The 14,789-nt window shown below is 40.2% G+C and overlaps 1 protein-coding gene across 3 annotated transcripts in view; it reads right to left on the minus strand.

The window, feature by feature from the left end:
* The window catches only part of DACH2 (dachshund family transcription factor 2), a 280,125-nt gene that overhangs the window by 138,123 nt on the left and 127,213 nt on the right, over positions 1-14,789 (minus strand). For all 3 annotated transcript variants that reach the window (XM_064158956.1, XM_064158954.1, XM_064158957.1), the window contains exon 2: positions 3,222-3,337. In XM_064158956.1, coding sequence (XP_064015026.1) covers positions 3,222-3,337 — 116 coding nt within the window. The remainder of the gene's footprint in view (positions 1-3,221; positions 3,338-14,789) is intronic.

Here is a 14,789-nt window from a genome sequence, read left to right on the forward strand (position 1 = left end):
AAGACCACTCCTTCACTTAAACTTGACAGAAGACAAAAGAGAAGGTAAAAAAGCAAATATACAATTGACAGATGATTTATGCTGCATTTGCTGATGTGGACCCCGTTAGTAAAACGAGCTTATCTGAATAAGAAAACAAATCAGATGCTACACTAGACACATCAGAAAATGAGATGGCCACAGAAGTGTGTGACTTTTAGAACAATGTAAGCAGATTAACATAACCACTGTCATATCTGCTGTAGGAAGAATAGGCAAGATCAGACACAGGGAGAATGAAGAAGTGGACAAGAAGATATCCAAAGGAAATGCTCTGAGTGACTATACTGGATTTAGTAGGTAAACAGAGAAGTCACCAAGATGTGAAGAGTCATTCTTGCCTCCATACAACATCTGCTCTACTTGAAGGGATGAATCCAGACCTATTATGCTGCAAACTCTCTCAATCTCTGCTCCAGCTCTGGTCCTGCTCCGCTCCTACAGCAGCCTGAAACACGGCATGAGAGCAGAGCATGCTCCTTGCAGAAAGCCTCTGCCAAACTGGCAGGTCACTGAGCAAAAGGCTGCTGCAAACAGATTAAATTTTGCACACAAATTCTGTGGGCCAAATATACTAGAACAAGAGCAAAATATAGGTAAGTGGGATAATAAATAACCAAATGCAAGGTTAGCCAGCAGACAACAGGTTAATGCTACTCCAGTCTATAATCCACCACTGGAAAGTCTGTAAGAAAAACCCCTGCTCTCTGACAAGTGTTAAAGCACAGTTCTGTTCCTAGTTTAGCCAAAAGGAAAGAATCCAATTGCAGAACTGTTGAAGGCAAAGCAGTCAGTAACTAAGTGTAAATAGGTACAAACAAAGTTAATGGAGGCTTCATATCCGGGGTGCTCTATCAAGTTTACAACACCTCAAATCCCCATTGAGTTAAGAAACAGCTCTTTTGGCACCTTTCCTTACTCAAGGATTCCCTCAACTTTTATGCTGCTCTTTCCTTATGAACAAGATAAAGCAACACAAAAGCTTGAGGAGCTCCAATTCCTGAGTGACAAGACTACCGAGCACATCAGCGTGGTGCTGCCCTGCCATGGCTTGGCAGCAGTGTTACTTCACCCTGGCTGCTCCAGGGTGTGCCTCTCCCATCTACAAGCTGCTCTGAAAACTCCCTTTCAACCCCTTGAGGCACATTGTCTGTACTTTCTGGCACTTGGTCATGCAGAGGTTTTCAGAGGCAGCTCTCAGGGTCAGGAAGGCGATCATCACCCTGGGCTTGAGCTGAAAGACAGCCCCCTGGGGTGAATCTTCCCCCAGCGTTAAAGTGGGGGAAGCCCCCAGTCATCCCTTCACAGTCCAAACACCTTGCAACAGTCTAGAAATTAAACGCACAGAATTTTTACTGAAACTCTCTGACGCTTAAAATATCTGTGAGACACAGGATGTGCCTGTGATATTGCTTTACTGTGTGCAGTCAGCACACTGCATCCTAAAACATGTCCCAATGTAAAGCAATACACAGTCTGCACAATCTGGTCTCCTATTTGCAAATACACACAAGGTGGAAAAGGAATATGGAATACCCTGAGTTTCCTTGTCTATTGGTAATAACATGAATAGTATCATAGAAGCACAGAACTTTAGAGGTTGGAAAGGAGAGTCCAACCTCTCTGCCAAGGCAGGATCCCCCAGGGTAGTTCACTGAGGAATGCATCCAGGTGGGTTTTGAAAGTCTCCAGAGAAGGTGGCTCCACAACCTCGCTGGGCAGCCTCTTACTGTAAAGAAGTTTCTACTCACGTTGAGACAAAACCTTCTGGGTTCCAATTTGTAGCTGTTGTTCCTTGTCTTAATGCTTCTGACCAGCAAAAAGAGATTGGTCTCATCAACTTGACATCCATCCCTCAGACATTTGTACGCATTGATAAGATCTCCTTTCAGTCTTCTCTTCTCCAGAATGTCGCAGCTGAGGACACAACTGAGCAACTAAAAAACCTCTCTCACTTATAAAGTGTTTATAAGGGTTAGAAGATGGATCTTGATCCCTGCCACATGTATGAACAGCACAGTTGTGTTAGCTCAGCTGTGATGCCTAGCTCTAGCAAAATGCATTTATACTTTATTCACTCTTTCAGCTACAGCTGCTGTGACTATTGCTTAAGAATATTCACTCCTGCCTCCACTTGTTCTCTTGTTCTTGGTTCACTGTGAAGTCCTTGTGACAGTTGGAGTACAAGAGAAATGAAAGATTTCAGCTTTCCCCTGAACACTGAGACCCACTAAGGCTCTAAGTCACAGTGCAACAGGTTCTGTAGGCAGAATAATCTGCAAAATCGAGACAGACATCACTACACTCCTATCAATTGTTTTCTTTCACTCTGCTTCTCGTGTAGGATGCTAAACTCTTCAAAAGTTTGGCTGCTATGGAAATACAATATCCATAGACTGGACTTTTGACAGTAACACTAGAACTCCTAAGCCTGTAGACTATTAAAACAATTATTTGGATGAATATAGTCTGTTGATACAGCATCACCAAAATAAACTTACTTTTAGCACACAGCAATTAATAAAAAATTCAAAGACTCACCAGGATAGCATAAGATTTAATTTAAACCCTATTAATAAATTAATGAAGTGAAATAAAATACTATGCATTAAATTATGGTCAGGGCTTATTTATAATTTCACATATTTTCATGCTTTTTTTTTTCATATTATGATACTGAAGACTATTAAAGTACAATCTACTGTGGCAACGTGGATTTATCTGCTTTTCAAGTGTTCCTTCTGTAATTCCTACAAGCATTTCTCTATCTTCCCAGCATACATTAATGATGTTACAATACCACACACATTAGCCACACTGCTCCTATCCCAGGAGAACTAAAATACACATGCATTTGAAAGGAAGAAATGCCTGCTACAGAGCTCCCTCAGACAATGGTGTCTTTTCTCTTTTTTTTTTTTCCTTTTCCTAAAATAACACATTTAATGGAATTTCCTGTAAGGAAATTACAATTAATAAAGAACTAAATTACAAATCCATTAGATTTCAGTCACTGCAGCAACAAAACAGAGTTTTCATGAACACTCAGAAAATCCAATAATGTAACCTCTGGTAAAGCTTGAACAAGCCCTGAAGGACAAGGCAGTTAGATCAATATTAGTTTATTTTAACTGCTGTGCAGTATGAAGAGATGAAGCTGATAATCTGATAGATTTTATTACCTGTCGGAGAGATAAGTCCTGGTGATAAGAGGCCTGGAACTCCATGGGGCAGGAGACGCGCATTTTCTTGTATCGCAACTCCTAGGGAACGCTTGGGAGGTCTTCCTGGTCGTGAGCTGATGAAATAAGAGCATAAATGAAAATGCATTTTTTTCATAAAATATTTGCTTACCACACTGGGTATTGATTGATATAAAATATATGAAACATCAGTGATACACAAAAATATACTAGAAACTCTTGCTTACAAAAAAAAAAGGCAGATTAAACATGCAAAAATAGTGTAGGTTTCAACTGAACTAACAATGAACTGCCAGACAGCACCTACATGTTGGGTTAACAACTCAATCATGAGCTCCAGGGCACATGAAAGACTAGAAAGCCAAGACATCTGCACCACCAGACCAGAAAGCAAGCCATATTTCTAGCCCTACTGTACCATGACTTTGCTAATTAATATATTTCTCTTAATATTGCTATCTGTAAGATGGAGTTCAAGAAATTCACAGACGTGTAATTCACATGTGAAGTCTTGCAAGTGCAGCTAGTGCATGCCTCAGCTCACAAGCTATGGTTCACAGGGGCTGTGGGTTAAGGATGCAACGATTCCAAGGACACCAGAGCTGTCCAGACTGGGTGCTCCAGGAGTCATTAGCTCAGACCTCGGGCTGGATGAATACAGCCACTCTGCTTCCAGCCACCACTCAGGGCTTATGAGGCACCTCAGTTTGGCTGATCAGGCTGTTTCACAGAAGGCACATCTCCATGTACCTCAGCTATTTCTGCACTAGCCAAGCTTTTCCATTATCCATACCTTCTATGACCTTACAGGTGGCTAGTGAAAAGAGGTCTCAGCAGCAACTGCTCCAAAGTCTGTGCCACACACCTGCAGCGCAGAAAACTAAAAGTCATTCTGCCTGTAAGATGGTTAACTGAAACCAGGACTATCTTGAACCTTACTTTCTGAATCATTGTAGACAGACACCTACACATGAAGATGTAATAATAACTTAATACCTACACATGAAGATGTAATAACACCTTAATGCTGAGTTTTTCCAAAACTGACTAATTATCTTTATGGATCGGCTCTCATCATCATAGACAGGTTAAACCAAGAGTGTTAGCCCAACCTGCAGAAGTCTCACTGTCTCTTCACCAGCTCACAAATTATGACTGCACTTTTTAATTCAAACTGTCACAAGGTTTGTTTACAGATATGTTACATTCAGCTATTGTTTTCAATAACCACATTTACCCCTGACATCAGCATGCACACACACAATCACCCCACACAGCTGCCATCCTAGCACACAGGCCACAAAAACCTACAGAACTACTCTTCCCCAAACCAGCTAAAAAAAAAACCAAGCAACCTCTTCACGTTTGGAAAAGTATTGCTGCTTCTCTTTGGTCAAAACAAATTTTACTCTATTGAATAATAGGGCTTCTGACAAAATATAGTGAAACACTGTATAAAATAAACTAAGCTGCAACAATGAATGAGGTTTGAATAGAAAGCATTTCCAAAATGACTTCTAGTCCACAAAGAAATTCAAGCTAAACTTCACTCTATCAACTTACAGTGGCAAAGCCTTCCATCAATGTAAGACAAACTCTGCCTTTAAATGAAGACAACTTCCAGCAACACTACACAGAGGTACCATTAACCTGTCCATTTTTCACAGTATGTTACTGCTATTTTGTTTTACTGTACATCAAAGTAGCACAAAATCATTTTTTTTGTTTATTATTTTATCTCTAGAACACTATTCTCTCCCTCTCCCCTCCTCCTTTTTTTAGCTTCAGGTTTCTCCATTTTGTATTTCATTTTATTCAGCACCTTTTCCATTTTTCTTTTTTATGCTTGAAGTTGTTTATCATACTATGATGGCTATGTAGTAAAAGCCTTCCACAAGAGCACGGACTCACTAGGCTCTAAGACAGGAGCATTGAGTTCTCCAGGACGTTAGATGCACACATGCATTCTCTATTAAAATCACCTGCTGCAATTATCCCCTGCACAAGAATACTGTCCAGCAGACCGTATTAGGCTGATGTGAGAGGGTTTAAACAAAAAAAGAATCATTGTTCCTTTGATTTACAGAAGCCTATGCTTATCCATACACCTGTGTAAGTGCTTAGCTGGCACTTACTCTCCCTGGAAAAAATTACAGAAGAGCTAAAATTAGCAGTTTTGTCCATCAGGAGGGCTCAATCACAAGAGCTACAAAACAATCTCTTCTCAAGCTCAAATACACAAACAAATCTTTTGCATAAAACTCCATATGTTGATTTTAATCTAGAAAAACAATTTTTACATGAAACGACTTTAGAAGGTCTTTCTGAAGAGACATTTTACTTACAGTTTGGGACAATGGAGTCTCGCTTCTGGTTATGTAGTTCTTGCACAGACAAGTTTACGTTGCTGTCTGTGTTGACTCTGAGTAGACAACTCAGAGCCCAAAAGTTTACAAATCAGATCTTTCAATGTTTCCTAGCATATACTACAAACAGAAGTGAAAGTCTCCAGTCTGTGGCTCTGCACTGACCTGTATGCAAAGCCCAGGGTTATAAAAAAGCTTCAGAGAATCCATACCAAAACTTATTCAGTTCCCTTTCAGGGTTTCACTGACTGCATTTATATCCTGTCTGCTTACACAAGTAAAGCAAGCACCACTGGGAAAACACAGCAGAATTTCTACTGGAGTTTGGTGTCAAGACCGCAGTTGTTTTGGGGAAGGAGCTTGATAGACTTTTGAAGAAAAGAATAACACAAATTTTTCACATACTCATGCCCTTTTAGTGAGTATTACTGTAAAGCTCTTAACAGCCAGGGGCCAGATGCTGGTCTTAGAGAAGTCATGATAATTTGCTCCCAGCAAACCTGTTCGCACAAAATCATTGCCTCTGCCTCAGTGGAAAACTCAAGGCTGGATGCTACTTACAGCTGGTTGTCATTCATGCAACACCTGCAAAAGAATCATTTGGCCTTTACCATTGTTCGGCAGTTCATGTGAACAGCTTCACTGCTCTGTGTCTGCTCCTGAACTCAGGGAACAAAGTGAAGAGCTACCCAGCGGCACTCTGACAATGAAACTGTTAAGCCTGCATCAGATCCTGCGTGCTTCCAGCGAGATTGCCTGGAAGTGACCAGAGGCCACATTACATATAACGAAGCAAGACTTTCAGATAGGGATGACAGCAGAACTCACGGAAGGCACCTCGGTAACATACACGTCCGATATTTCATAGAAGATGCAAATACTTGCTCTAGATAGTAATTTTTATAAAATACATATGAAGGAAACAAAATCTTGTGTGGGATTGACTTTATGTCGTGCATATGCTGCTGCCATGCCTAGGGTTGGCATTGCCAAGCAATGAAATCTCACTGGTCTATCTCAGCACTCCCCATACCCACCATGTTCCCTGTCACCTTATGGAGTCCAGAATTTCAACACATTTTGTATTTAATATTTAAACCATATTTAACCTTCAGAATTCTGAGAAAATTGCTAATGCATGCCTTGAACAGAAATCATAAAGCAACCAGAATTACCATTTGAGGAGAGGAAGACAGCATTTCTGATTGTGTAAGTATTAGCATATAAATGCTAATAGTATTAACATATAAATACTAACTTCATCTAATATTATTTCTCCTATCTTTTGTCATCTGGCTCTTTTATTGCATTTTCTTCTTTACCTTTTCCTTTGCCTCATTCAAGAACGCTATATATTCAAGAAATGTAGAAAAATCACAAAGGAGTATAAACAGAAATGACCAGCTTCAAACAACTTTAAATGTGTTACTTCAAGATTCTAAAATCTCTACAGAATTTTTACATTTGCCATCAGCAGATCTTCGTGAACAGAAAATGACTCATTCTATGTTGACTGGCTAGGGCTGGGGGATGGGTTGGACTGGATGATCTTGGAGGTCTCTTCCAACTTGGTTGATCCTATGATTCTAAGTTAGATGCTACTCCTGTTAGAAGCTGCTAGTTTAGAGACTTCTTTGAAACATTTCAAACTACAACAGCTATGGTTGCAAGTGAAGCCCAAGGAGACTAAAGCAGGACAATACTATTTCTCATTAACAAATTTAGTAGTCTTCTTCTCTTTACTAAATAAATACAAATGTGTTGGCCAGGTCAAAGGCTACATTGATTTCAATTCTATTAGCATCCCCCAAAACCAAAACCAAACAGCCCTTGGGTCATCCATGACATGAAGCAGACTTCAGGTTTTGGTTTTCACCTGTGTTTAGACTATGGTTCTATAGCCACTCCTGTCACCCTTTCCATCTCACCCCACAAAATCACTTACTCTGAAGGAGAAAAATTAACTACTCAGAATGTTGTTCATTTTTGTATTTTCTTTGGAATTAAATTTGTCAGAGATTAAATTGCATTTTAAGCACTGCATTTGACAGAATTTAAACCATAAAACACTGAGATACTGCTTATTAACGTCTGTTTTCCCTCTTTTCCACTCCTGTTGAGAGCTAATTTTATTTTTTTTCCTCTCAAAGTTTTACATAATCCCTAGACATCCCAGAGATCTTTAATTTGGATCAAAGCAGAGAATAAGGCTATTTTTGTGATTTTGCTACAATTACTGATCAGCTCCATCTTTTCTAACTCTATTTTATGCTCATTACAGGCAACTACATTTCATAAAATGCACAAATTCATCACCACTTTGTGAAATGCAATTAATCAGTAGAAACGTACAGCACATCACTGCTGATGTATGATAGTGCTCTACTTCTGTGCTTTTAAATATAGGCGACTTAGAGGAATCAAAAGTGAATTTGCATATTAATCAAGACAAATAAACATGTGGTGATTTAACTAGGAGACTGTTATTTGGATGACAATTTAATCAGCACAGGTTGAAAGGTCCATCACTGCAGCATCCTGTTTCTGCTAAAATATTGATTGCGCTACTGATTTCAGTAATGCTTTATTTTACAGGGCACAAATAACCATGTAATTACTCTTTAATTGAATGGTAATTGCTTGCTGGCAATTATTTGTTAAGTTTGGGAGTTTAATTACTAGGTTATTTGTGGTTTGCAAAATAAAATGTTACATACTAGTAGCCCAAAATATTTCCAGTATGAATGGCCTGTCAAAGCCAGAAAAGCAAGTTATGATGGCCCGAGTGTGACAAATAATGTTAGAACAGTAAAACCATTATGAAAAGGATCAGATGAATCTTTAAATGGTTTCCCTTTACAAAATTAACATTAGGTGTAACATTTGTAAGATGAATGGAGGAATGCTGCACCACAGGAGCATGATTTCCTCTGGGGTCTAGTCCTCCATTTAGCATAATTTATCCCAAAGCTTTGCTTTTCATTCTCTAGGCTTCTTAAGAGGAACTGAAATAGTGTCTTGTCCTCTTGAGAGCAAAGAATAACCCAAGTAGAAATATATTTCAACAGTACTTCATATTTCTGCAAGTGAAGTGGATTACCACCAGCACATTATCTTAGCAGCCTATAAACTTTGTAGGTTTGGCAGTTAGCTTGATAAGAAGGGAAAGGATTATGTCTTGCAGTGCCAATGAGATATGACACATTCTGTGATGTATTTATTCCAGGTTGTGACAGATGAGGTACCCAATACTTTGATCGTTAAGATTTGAATTTTACTTCCGCACTTCTCACTTTGGCCATCGACTATTTATGAATTGGCAGAAGGCAGCCCAGCAAGGACTGCTGATTTTGTTTTTTCAAAAGATATCCAGTTAATAAATTAATTATTGATTCCACAAGGCTTGAGCTGCTTGCTGTAAAAATACGCTAGACTCCTGATTTAGGAAGCTCTCACATTTATCACAGATTTCTGCGATAACAACATATTTTAGTAGGCTTAAAGCAGAAGTCCAGAGGTGCTGTATGACATGATGTGTAAATTGCTCTGATAATAGTGGCAGCAACTGCTGCAAGTACTCAGAAGTGAAAAAAGCCAAACAAACCACCTACACAAAGTCATGGTACTAGCTGCTTTGCTGAGACTGGAACAGGCACCACAGCTGAAAATTTGGCTCTCCTCAAAGGCCATGAAACAACACCTAGTGATTGCGCAAGGCGCTCTTTAAAGCTCTCACCAATAAACCTAAGATCTTGATAATCTGAGTTAAAACGATTTCCTATTACCCTAAGATGTTTAGTGTAGCATGGATTTAAAATCATCTCCTTGCTTTGGCATTTATTACAACATTTCAAAGATGCCAAAGGTAGTTAAACTCTACTTGACCTCTCAGTGTTTAAGAAGAGAAGCAAACTCTGACCTCACAGCAACCTGATTCTGTCTCCTCTCAGCGCTGGCAAACTGATCACTTGTCTAACCATTGCAGGACATTGGATCGCCAGCCACATCAAAGGCAACAAGAGCCAATTCAGCAGGAAGAAAAAAGTCATCCATGCAAAATGGGCAATTAACATTAATCAAACATGAAGTTGTTTGAGCTGATAACTAGAACCCGGTCCCTACAGCAACTCTCATAAAACAGTGCCCACGCTGGCAGAAGAAGAGCCACAGCTCATCCTCCAGGGGCTCAGTTCAACTCTTTCCTCACTTCAGCAGATAAAGGAAAATCCTGGAGAAAAGCTCCAATACTCAAAGGAGAAAGGAGTGGTCTGATAGGATGTGGAAAGGTGGTATCTGAGCACCTTGCCTGTTCCTCCACAAGAGGTTGGTAGGACAGGCAGGTGGTGTAGAGGATATTCAGCACAGCAACAGCAGAGGCTAAAATTCTCCCCCAAGTCTTCACCTTTTGGACTTACTGTCACAGACGTTTTAGCAATAGTCCAAGTATGTCACTCACACAGATGACTGAGAACACCCCACAGTAGAAATTAACTAAACTACATTATCCAGCTGGATATTGGGTTTTGCTAAAGATACCAATCCCCCAACACCTTATAGCAATGTGTACAACAGAAGCCATGAGTAAGGCCCTTCAGAGTCTGAAGCAACAAAAAAACTCAAGGTCATCGGTTCTAGCACTTGGGTGTCCATACTGATGGGCTCCCTCACAGAATCAAAGATGAAACAGCCCTCAGAAGGTTTCCTGCTCACTGTACCTCTGTCCCAAGGCAGGATCAAGCACACTCAGATAATTCCTGACAGATGTTAGTCTAGTCTGTCTTTGGAAACATTCAGTGCTGGAGATTTCACAACATCCCTAGGCAAATACACACCAATGCTTAGTCTAGCCTTCATACCAGGAAAGGCTTGTGGGAGAAAAGGATGATATCTAACCTCGTTCTCATTTGCACTGGAGCAAGACACTTTTTAGCATCTGCTTAGCAGACATGGAAAATAAATTCTATTTTCCTGCTTTACAGACACACTATTTTTTGAGACCTCATCCTATTTTGCCCCTGTGAAGTTTCCACACAAACAAGACAGAACTTATAGACTTAGTGTTTATATCCACAATCTTCAGACTCCCTGAACACAAGCTACAAAAGTAAGGGCACAGACATTACCCAGATCACAGGCAGACACAGCAGAACTTGACTCTAGGTTTTCCTTACACTGCATGTTCTTATTGAACTGACTCCTATTTAAGGTAAAACTTTCCATTTTGTCAAAATCATTTTGCATCCTAATGCTATCACCCAGTGTGTGTCGAATCTTCACCACCTTCGACTGTCTTCAAGTTTAATAAGCATTTCACTTTTATTTTTCCTGCTAACCAAGCAACTACTGAAGCCCTAGAACCAAACTGAAAGCACCATTCATACCCAGGACACGCTTCCAGTTCAGTCTGAACTAGCAGTTACCATCATCTCAGCATGGTTTTCCAGCATGTTTTGTTTCTAAACTTGAATTTTCAAATGGACCATAGTCTTCTGCTTTGCTTAAAAGAAAGTCATGAGACACTTGGCTCCAAAAGAAAGCTGCTCTTCCCAAAACACCTACACACAGAACACCATGCAAATCGCACAGGACCTACGGACAACCCTGCCTGCAGTACTACTTTTGACAGCCATACATATGGTGTGAGGAGAGACACCAAGCTGAAGCATGCTGGCTCCTCTGGATAAAACGCAAGGGAGTCAGGTAAGCCAAGTCCTTCAGCCTCTGTGTTCCTCAGGTGGCTACCTGAAAATCTTCTGGGAAGTCGAGGAACCCTGTATTCTACTGCTCTCTAAATAATGCTTGGATATTTACTTTCTAGATACCAACTATATCTGGGAACTGGCTCTCTGGCAAGCCAGAGAAAGCTTCCTGCCTAGGGAAACAAGATGCATTGCACTTTATTCTCCTTTTTCTAGCCCACAGCAAGTTCATAGATTCCACATTTTCCACAACCAAGTCCAACTATATCCCAAATTACTAATACCAGTGTTGACATCTTCTTGATAAAGACTACATTTTTTCTTTGTCAAGGAAAGAAAGGTGATGGAACAGACAATTTAAGGGTTGACTACTCACCTGACAGAAAGTATAACTGTGAAGCTATTTTATACTTCATTTACTCGACCTACTTACAGTGCTTCTAATCCCAAATGTTCACAAATCATGACCCTCAAATCATAAGAATAAATAAAATTGGCATGTTTTTAATGTTATGGTTTGCACATTGTTATTTGGCTTTTAATTTTGTAATCTTTGAGTTGCTAAAACCCACATTTCCAAGCTTTTGCTCTCCAAAAAGAGCCAGGGGAAACTGAAGAGTGGTGGGTGGTTTCTTCCCCAAAATTTCACACCTGAAAGATGAGATTCTGTGATTGATAGGTCACAGAATGCTTTGGATTGGAAGGGACCTTTAAATGTCATCTAGCCCAAGTCCCCTAGAAATCAGCAGGCACATTTTCAACTAGATCAGGTTGTTCAGAGCCCCATGCAACCTGACTTGGAGTGTTTCCACAGATGGGGCTTCTACTACCTCTCTGGCCAACCTGGGCCAGTGTCTCATCACTCCCAGTTTAAATTTAAAAAAATCTTCCTTGTATCTAGTTGAAATCTTCTCTCTTTTAGTTTAAAACCATCATCCCATGTCCTGTCACAACAGGCTCTGCTAAAAACTGCTTAGTTCAGGCATTCTGAAATAAGTTTCAAACCAAAAAAGGATTTTTGGTTCACTGAGATTTAAAACTTTAAATAACTCTTTCTAAATTACTTGTGCCTGTAGAAATAAAAGTACCTCAACATTCCTGCTGTTAATTTTTTTCCTGTCAAATAACACTTATCACAGGGGGAAAAAATCACCAAATTTCAGAATTGTGGCGATTCACAGCCGCAGACAAGATGAAAGGCCCATCTATGTAACACACTGGGTATGTCAGGAGTGAAATTGAGAGCACACATGTATCTAGCTTAATGTAACTGCATTAAATTAGTAGCTGTGGCAGTGAAGATGCAGTGGCACAGATAAAACACAGTTCATTTATCAACTGGAGATCACACCCAGTGGGACAAAGTTCCTGTTGCTGTGTCTCTACTCCTATTGTTACCCACTCTACCTAGATTCAGCCTCGCAGGAGGGAGCCTGTCAGTGCTGGAATCATGCCACTAACTGTATACCCAGAACCACAGATTTGAATCCTAGCTTTGTTGTCAAAACAATGCTCACTCAAGATGTCCAGCTAAACCGAATGTGAAAGTGCCAAGTACATAATGAGACTTGCAAGCTCAGCTCAGCTACCCGGATAGTTCTACTTGGGTTTTGCTTCCAGGGAAAGCTCTGAACTACTGGCATTATAAGCACCATCATTATGCAGTTTGCATTCTGGGTAATTTTTGATTCCCTAAAATATTTGACAATTCAGTGTGTAGAATAAGCCACTGAAAACAGGTTTAGGATTGCTTCACCTGTATGGGAAAGCTCAGCACTGACATAAGTAAATGATAAAGCAGGCACTGGGGTCAGCATGAGAACAAGTACAGCTCCACTGCAAACAGCCCAGAGGTGACGGTGGCAAAGACACAGAGAGAATAAAGATTTCACATAATCAAGTCCTTAATGACTTCCCTTCCTCAAAGAGCCACAGAAATTGTCATTAATTCTCTTTAAATAAGCCTCAAATCCAGCATATGGACAACAGCACAGGACCACACAGGTCTCTGTTACCTGCCGCTATTCACTGCATGCCTGTTCAGAGCCTGATGGGCTTCTTTCCTGCACTGACAGCTCAATTTCTGGTCCGTCAGCAGGCTCTACCCTGGGCTAGAGGACATTGCTCAGCCCAGCCATCACTCCTTGAACACGTGGGTTCCAAAACCAGGACTGCAGGACTGATTCATGGATTATTTCTTGGGATAAGGAACGTGTGAGGACTGCATGGCGACAATGATCAGTCTCCGTATCCACCTAGGAAGAAAGCACTCGAATAAAACCCACCTGCATAACATCTTTAGGATTTGTCCCAATGACAAAAAAGCAAACAAGAAAGGGCAAAAGAGAAGAAGCATTTTCATTAATGTAGCTGAACATCACCTGTTACAGTGTAGTGTCCAACCTAGTGCAAAGACATGCCATTGTACCAGGGAGCTATAAATCCGCTTTCAGCTGAGTTAATTTAGCACCAATTTTTTCAACCACTGCTTTACAGTTTTCAAATACATACTTCTACAGATGTTTGCATTGACACCTTCCAAGCAGGGAATCACCACCTATTACCAGTACTCATGATGTGCCATGTGCACCTGAATTATATCCTTACAAGTTTTACTTTTGACCTGTATCTGAATTCAATGCCAATTTAGAGGAACATTATTACAAAGAAAGGTTTTTGACATACTGCAGGTTTCCACTGAGCTGTATCTCAATAAGATTCAATTCAATGAAACTTGTGAAAAATGTGACTGTTTAAGCCTATTATCTCTGGGCAGAACCCTAAGAGCAAGCACTTGACATATTTACAGCATCAAGTATCACATAACCCACATGAGATGATAGCTAATTCCCTAACACTGCTGTACTGTAGTCTGGTGGTACAATATTTTCATAGCAATTCAACTTTGATGCAGTGGGAAACTACTCTTGCTTTAACTGTTTTTAATATCATAAGCATTACACCTTCCAGTGTTTTCACAATTTTGCAAAGGCTCTTCACATTCAGAACGCAGAAATTCATCTTTCAAAGAATAATAAATGAAATAACATAGAAAAGGTTCCCTGTATCAGCCTTTGTACCTATACTGGAGGTGAAAGGAAGAATTGTTCATGGCAGTCAAAAGGAGCCCCTATGATTAGGTGATTGCATCCAGAAATAAACATTCAAGGGTTAACCTTTGCAGCACAGAAAAAGCCCTTTAGTTAGCTGGTGGTCCTGGAACAGCATGAACTTAAGCAGGCGGTTTGAGTTAAGCAGCTACACTGCTTCACCTTTACCTTGCCAGGTTAGTACTTAACTTGCTAGCTGCAAAGATAGACAAGGTTACTATTTCTGCTGCAAATAGACAAAAGTATTTTTAAACAACAAAATCTTTAGGACCACAAAAATTTTAAAAGAGCACAAGCAAAGTTTTCAGAATTCACATTCAATTGCTTGTTCCCATCCCCCTGCGGTATGGGACTGCACACCCAGCCCGCGTA

The sequence above is a fragment of the Pogoniulus pusillus genome, chromosome 19 (genome assembly GCF_015220805.1).
Source record: "Pogoniulus pusillus isolate bPogPus1 chromosome 19, bPogPus1.pri, whole genome shotgun sequence".
Taxonomy (NCBI): Eukaryota; Metazoa; Chordata; class Aves; order Piciformes; family Lybiidae; genus Pogoniulus; species Pogoniulus pusillus.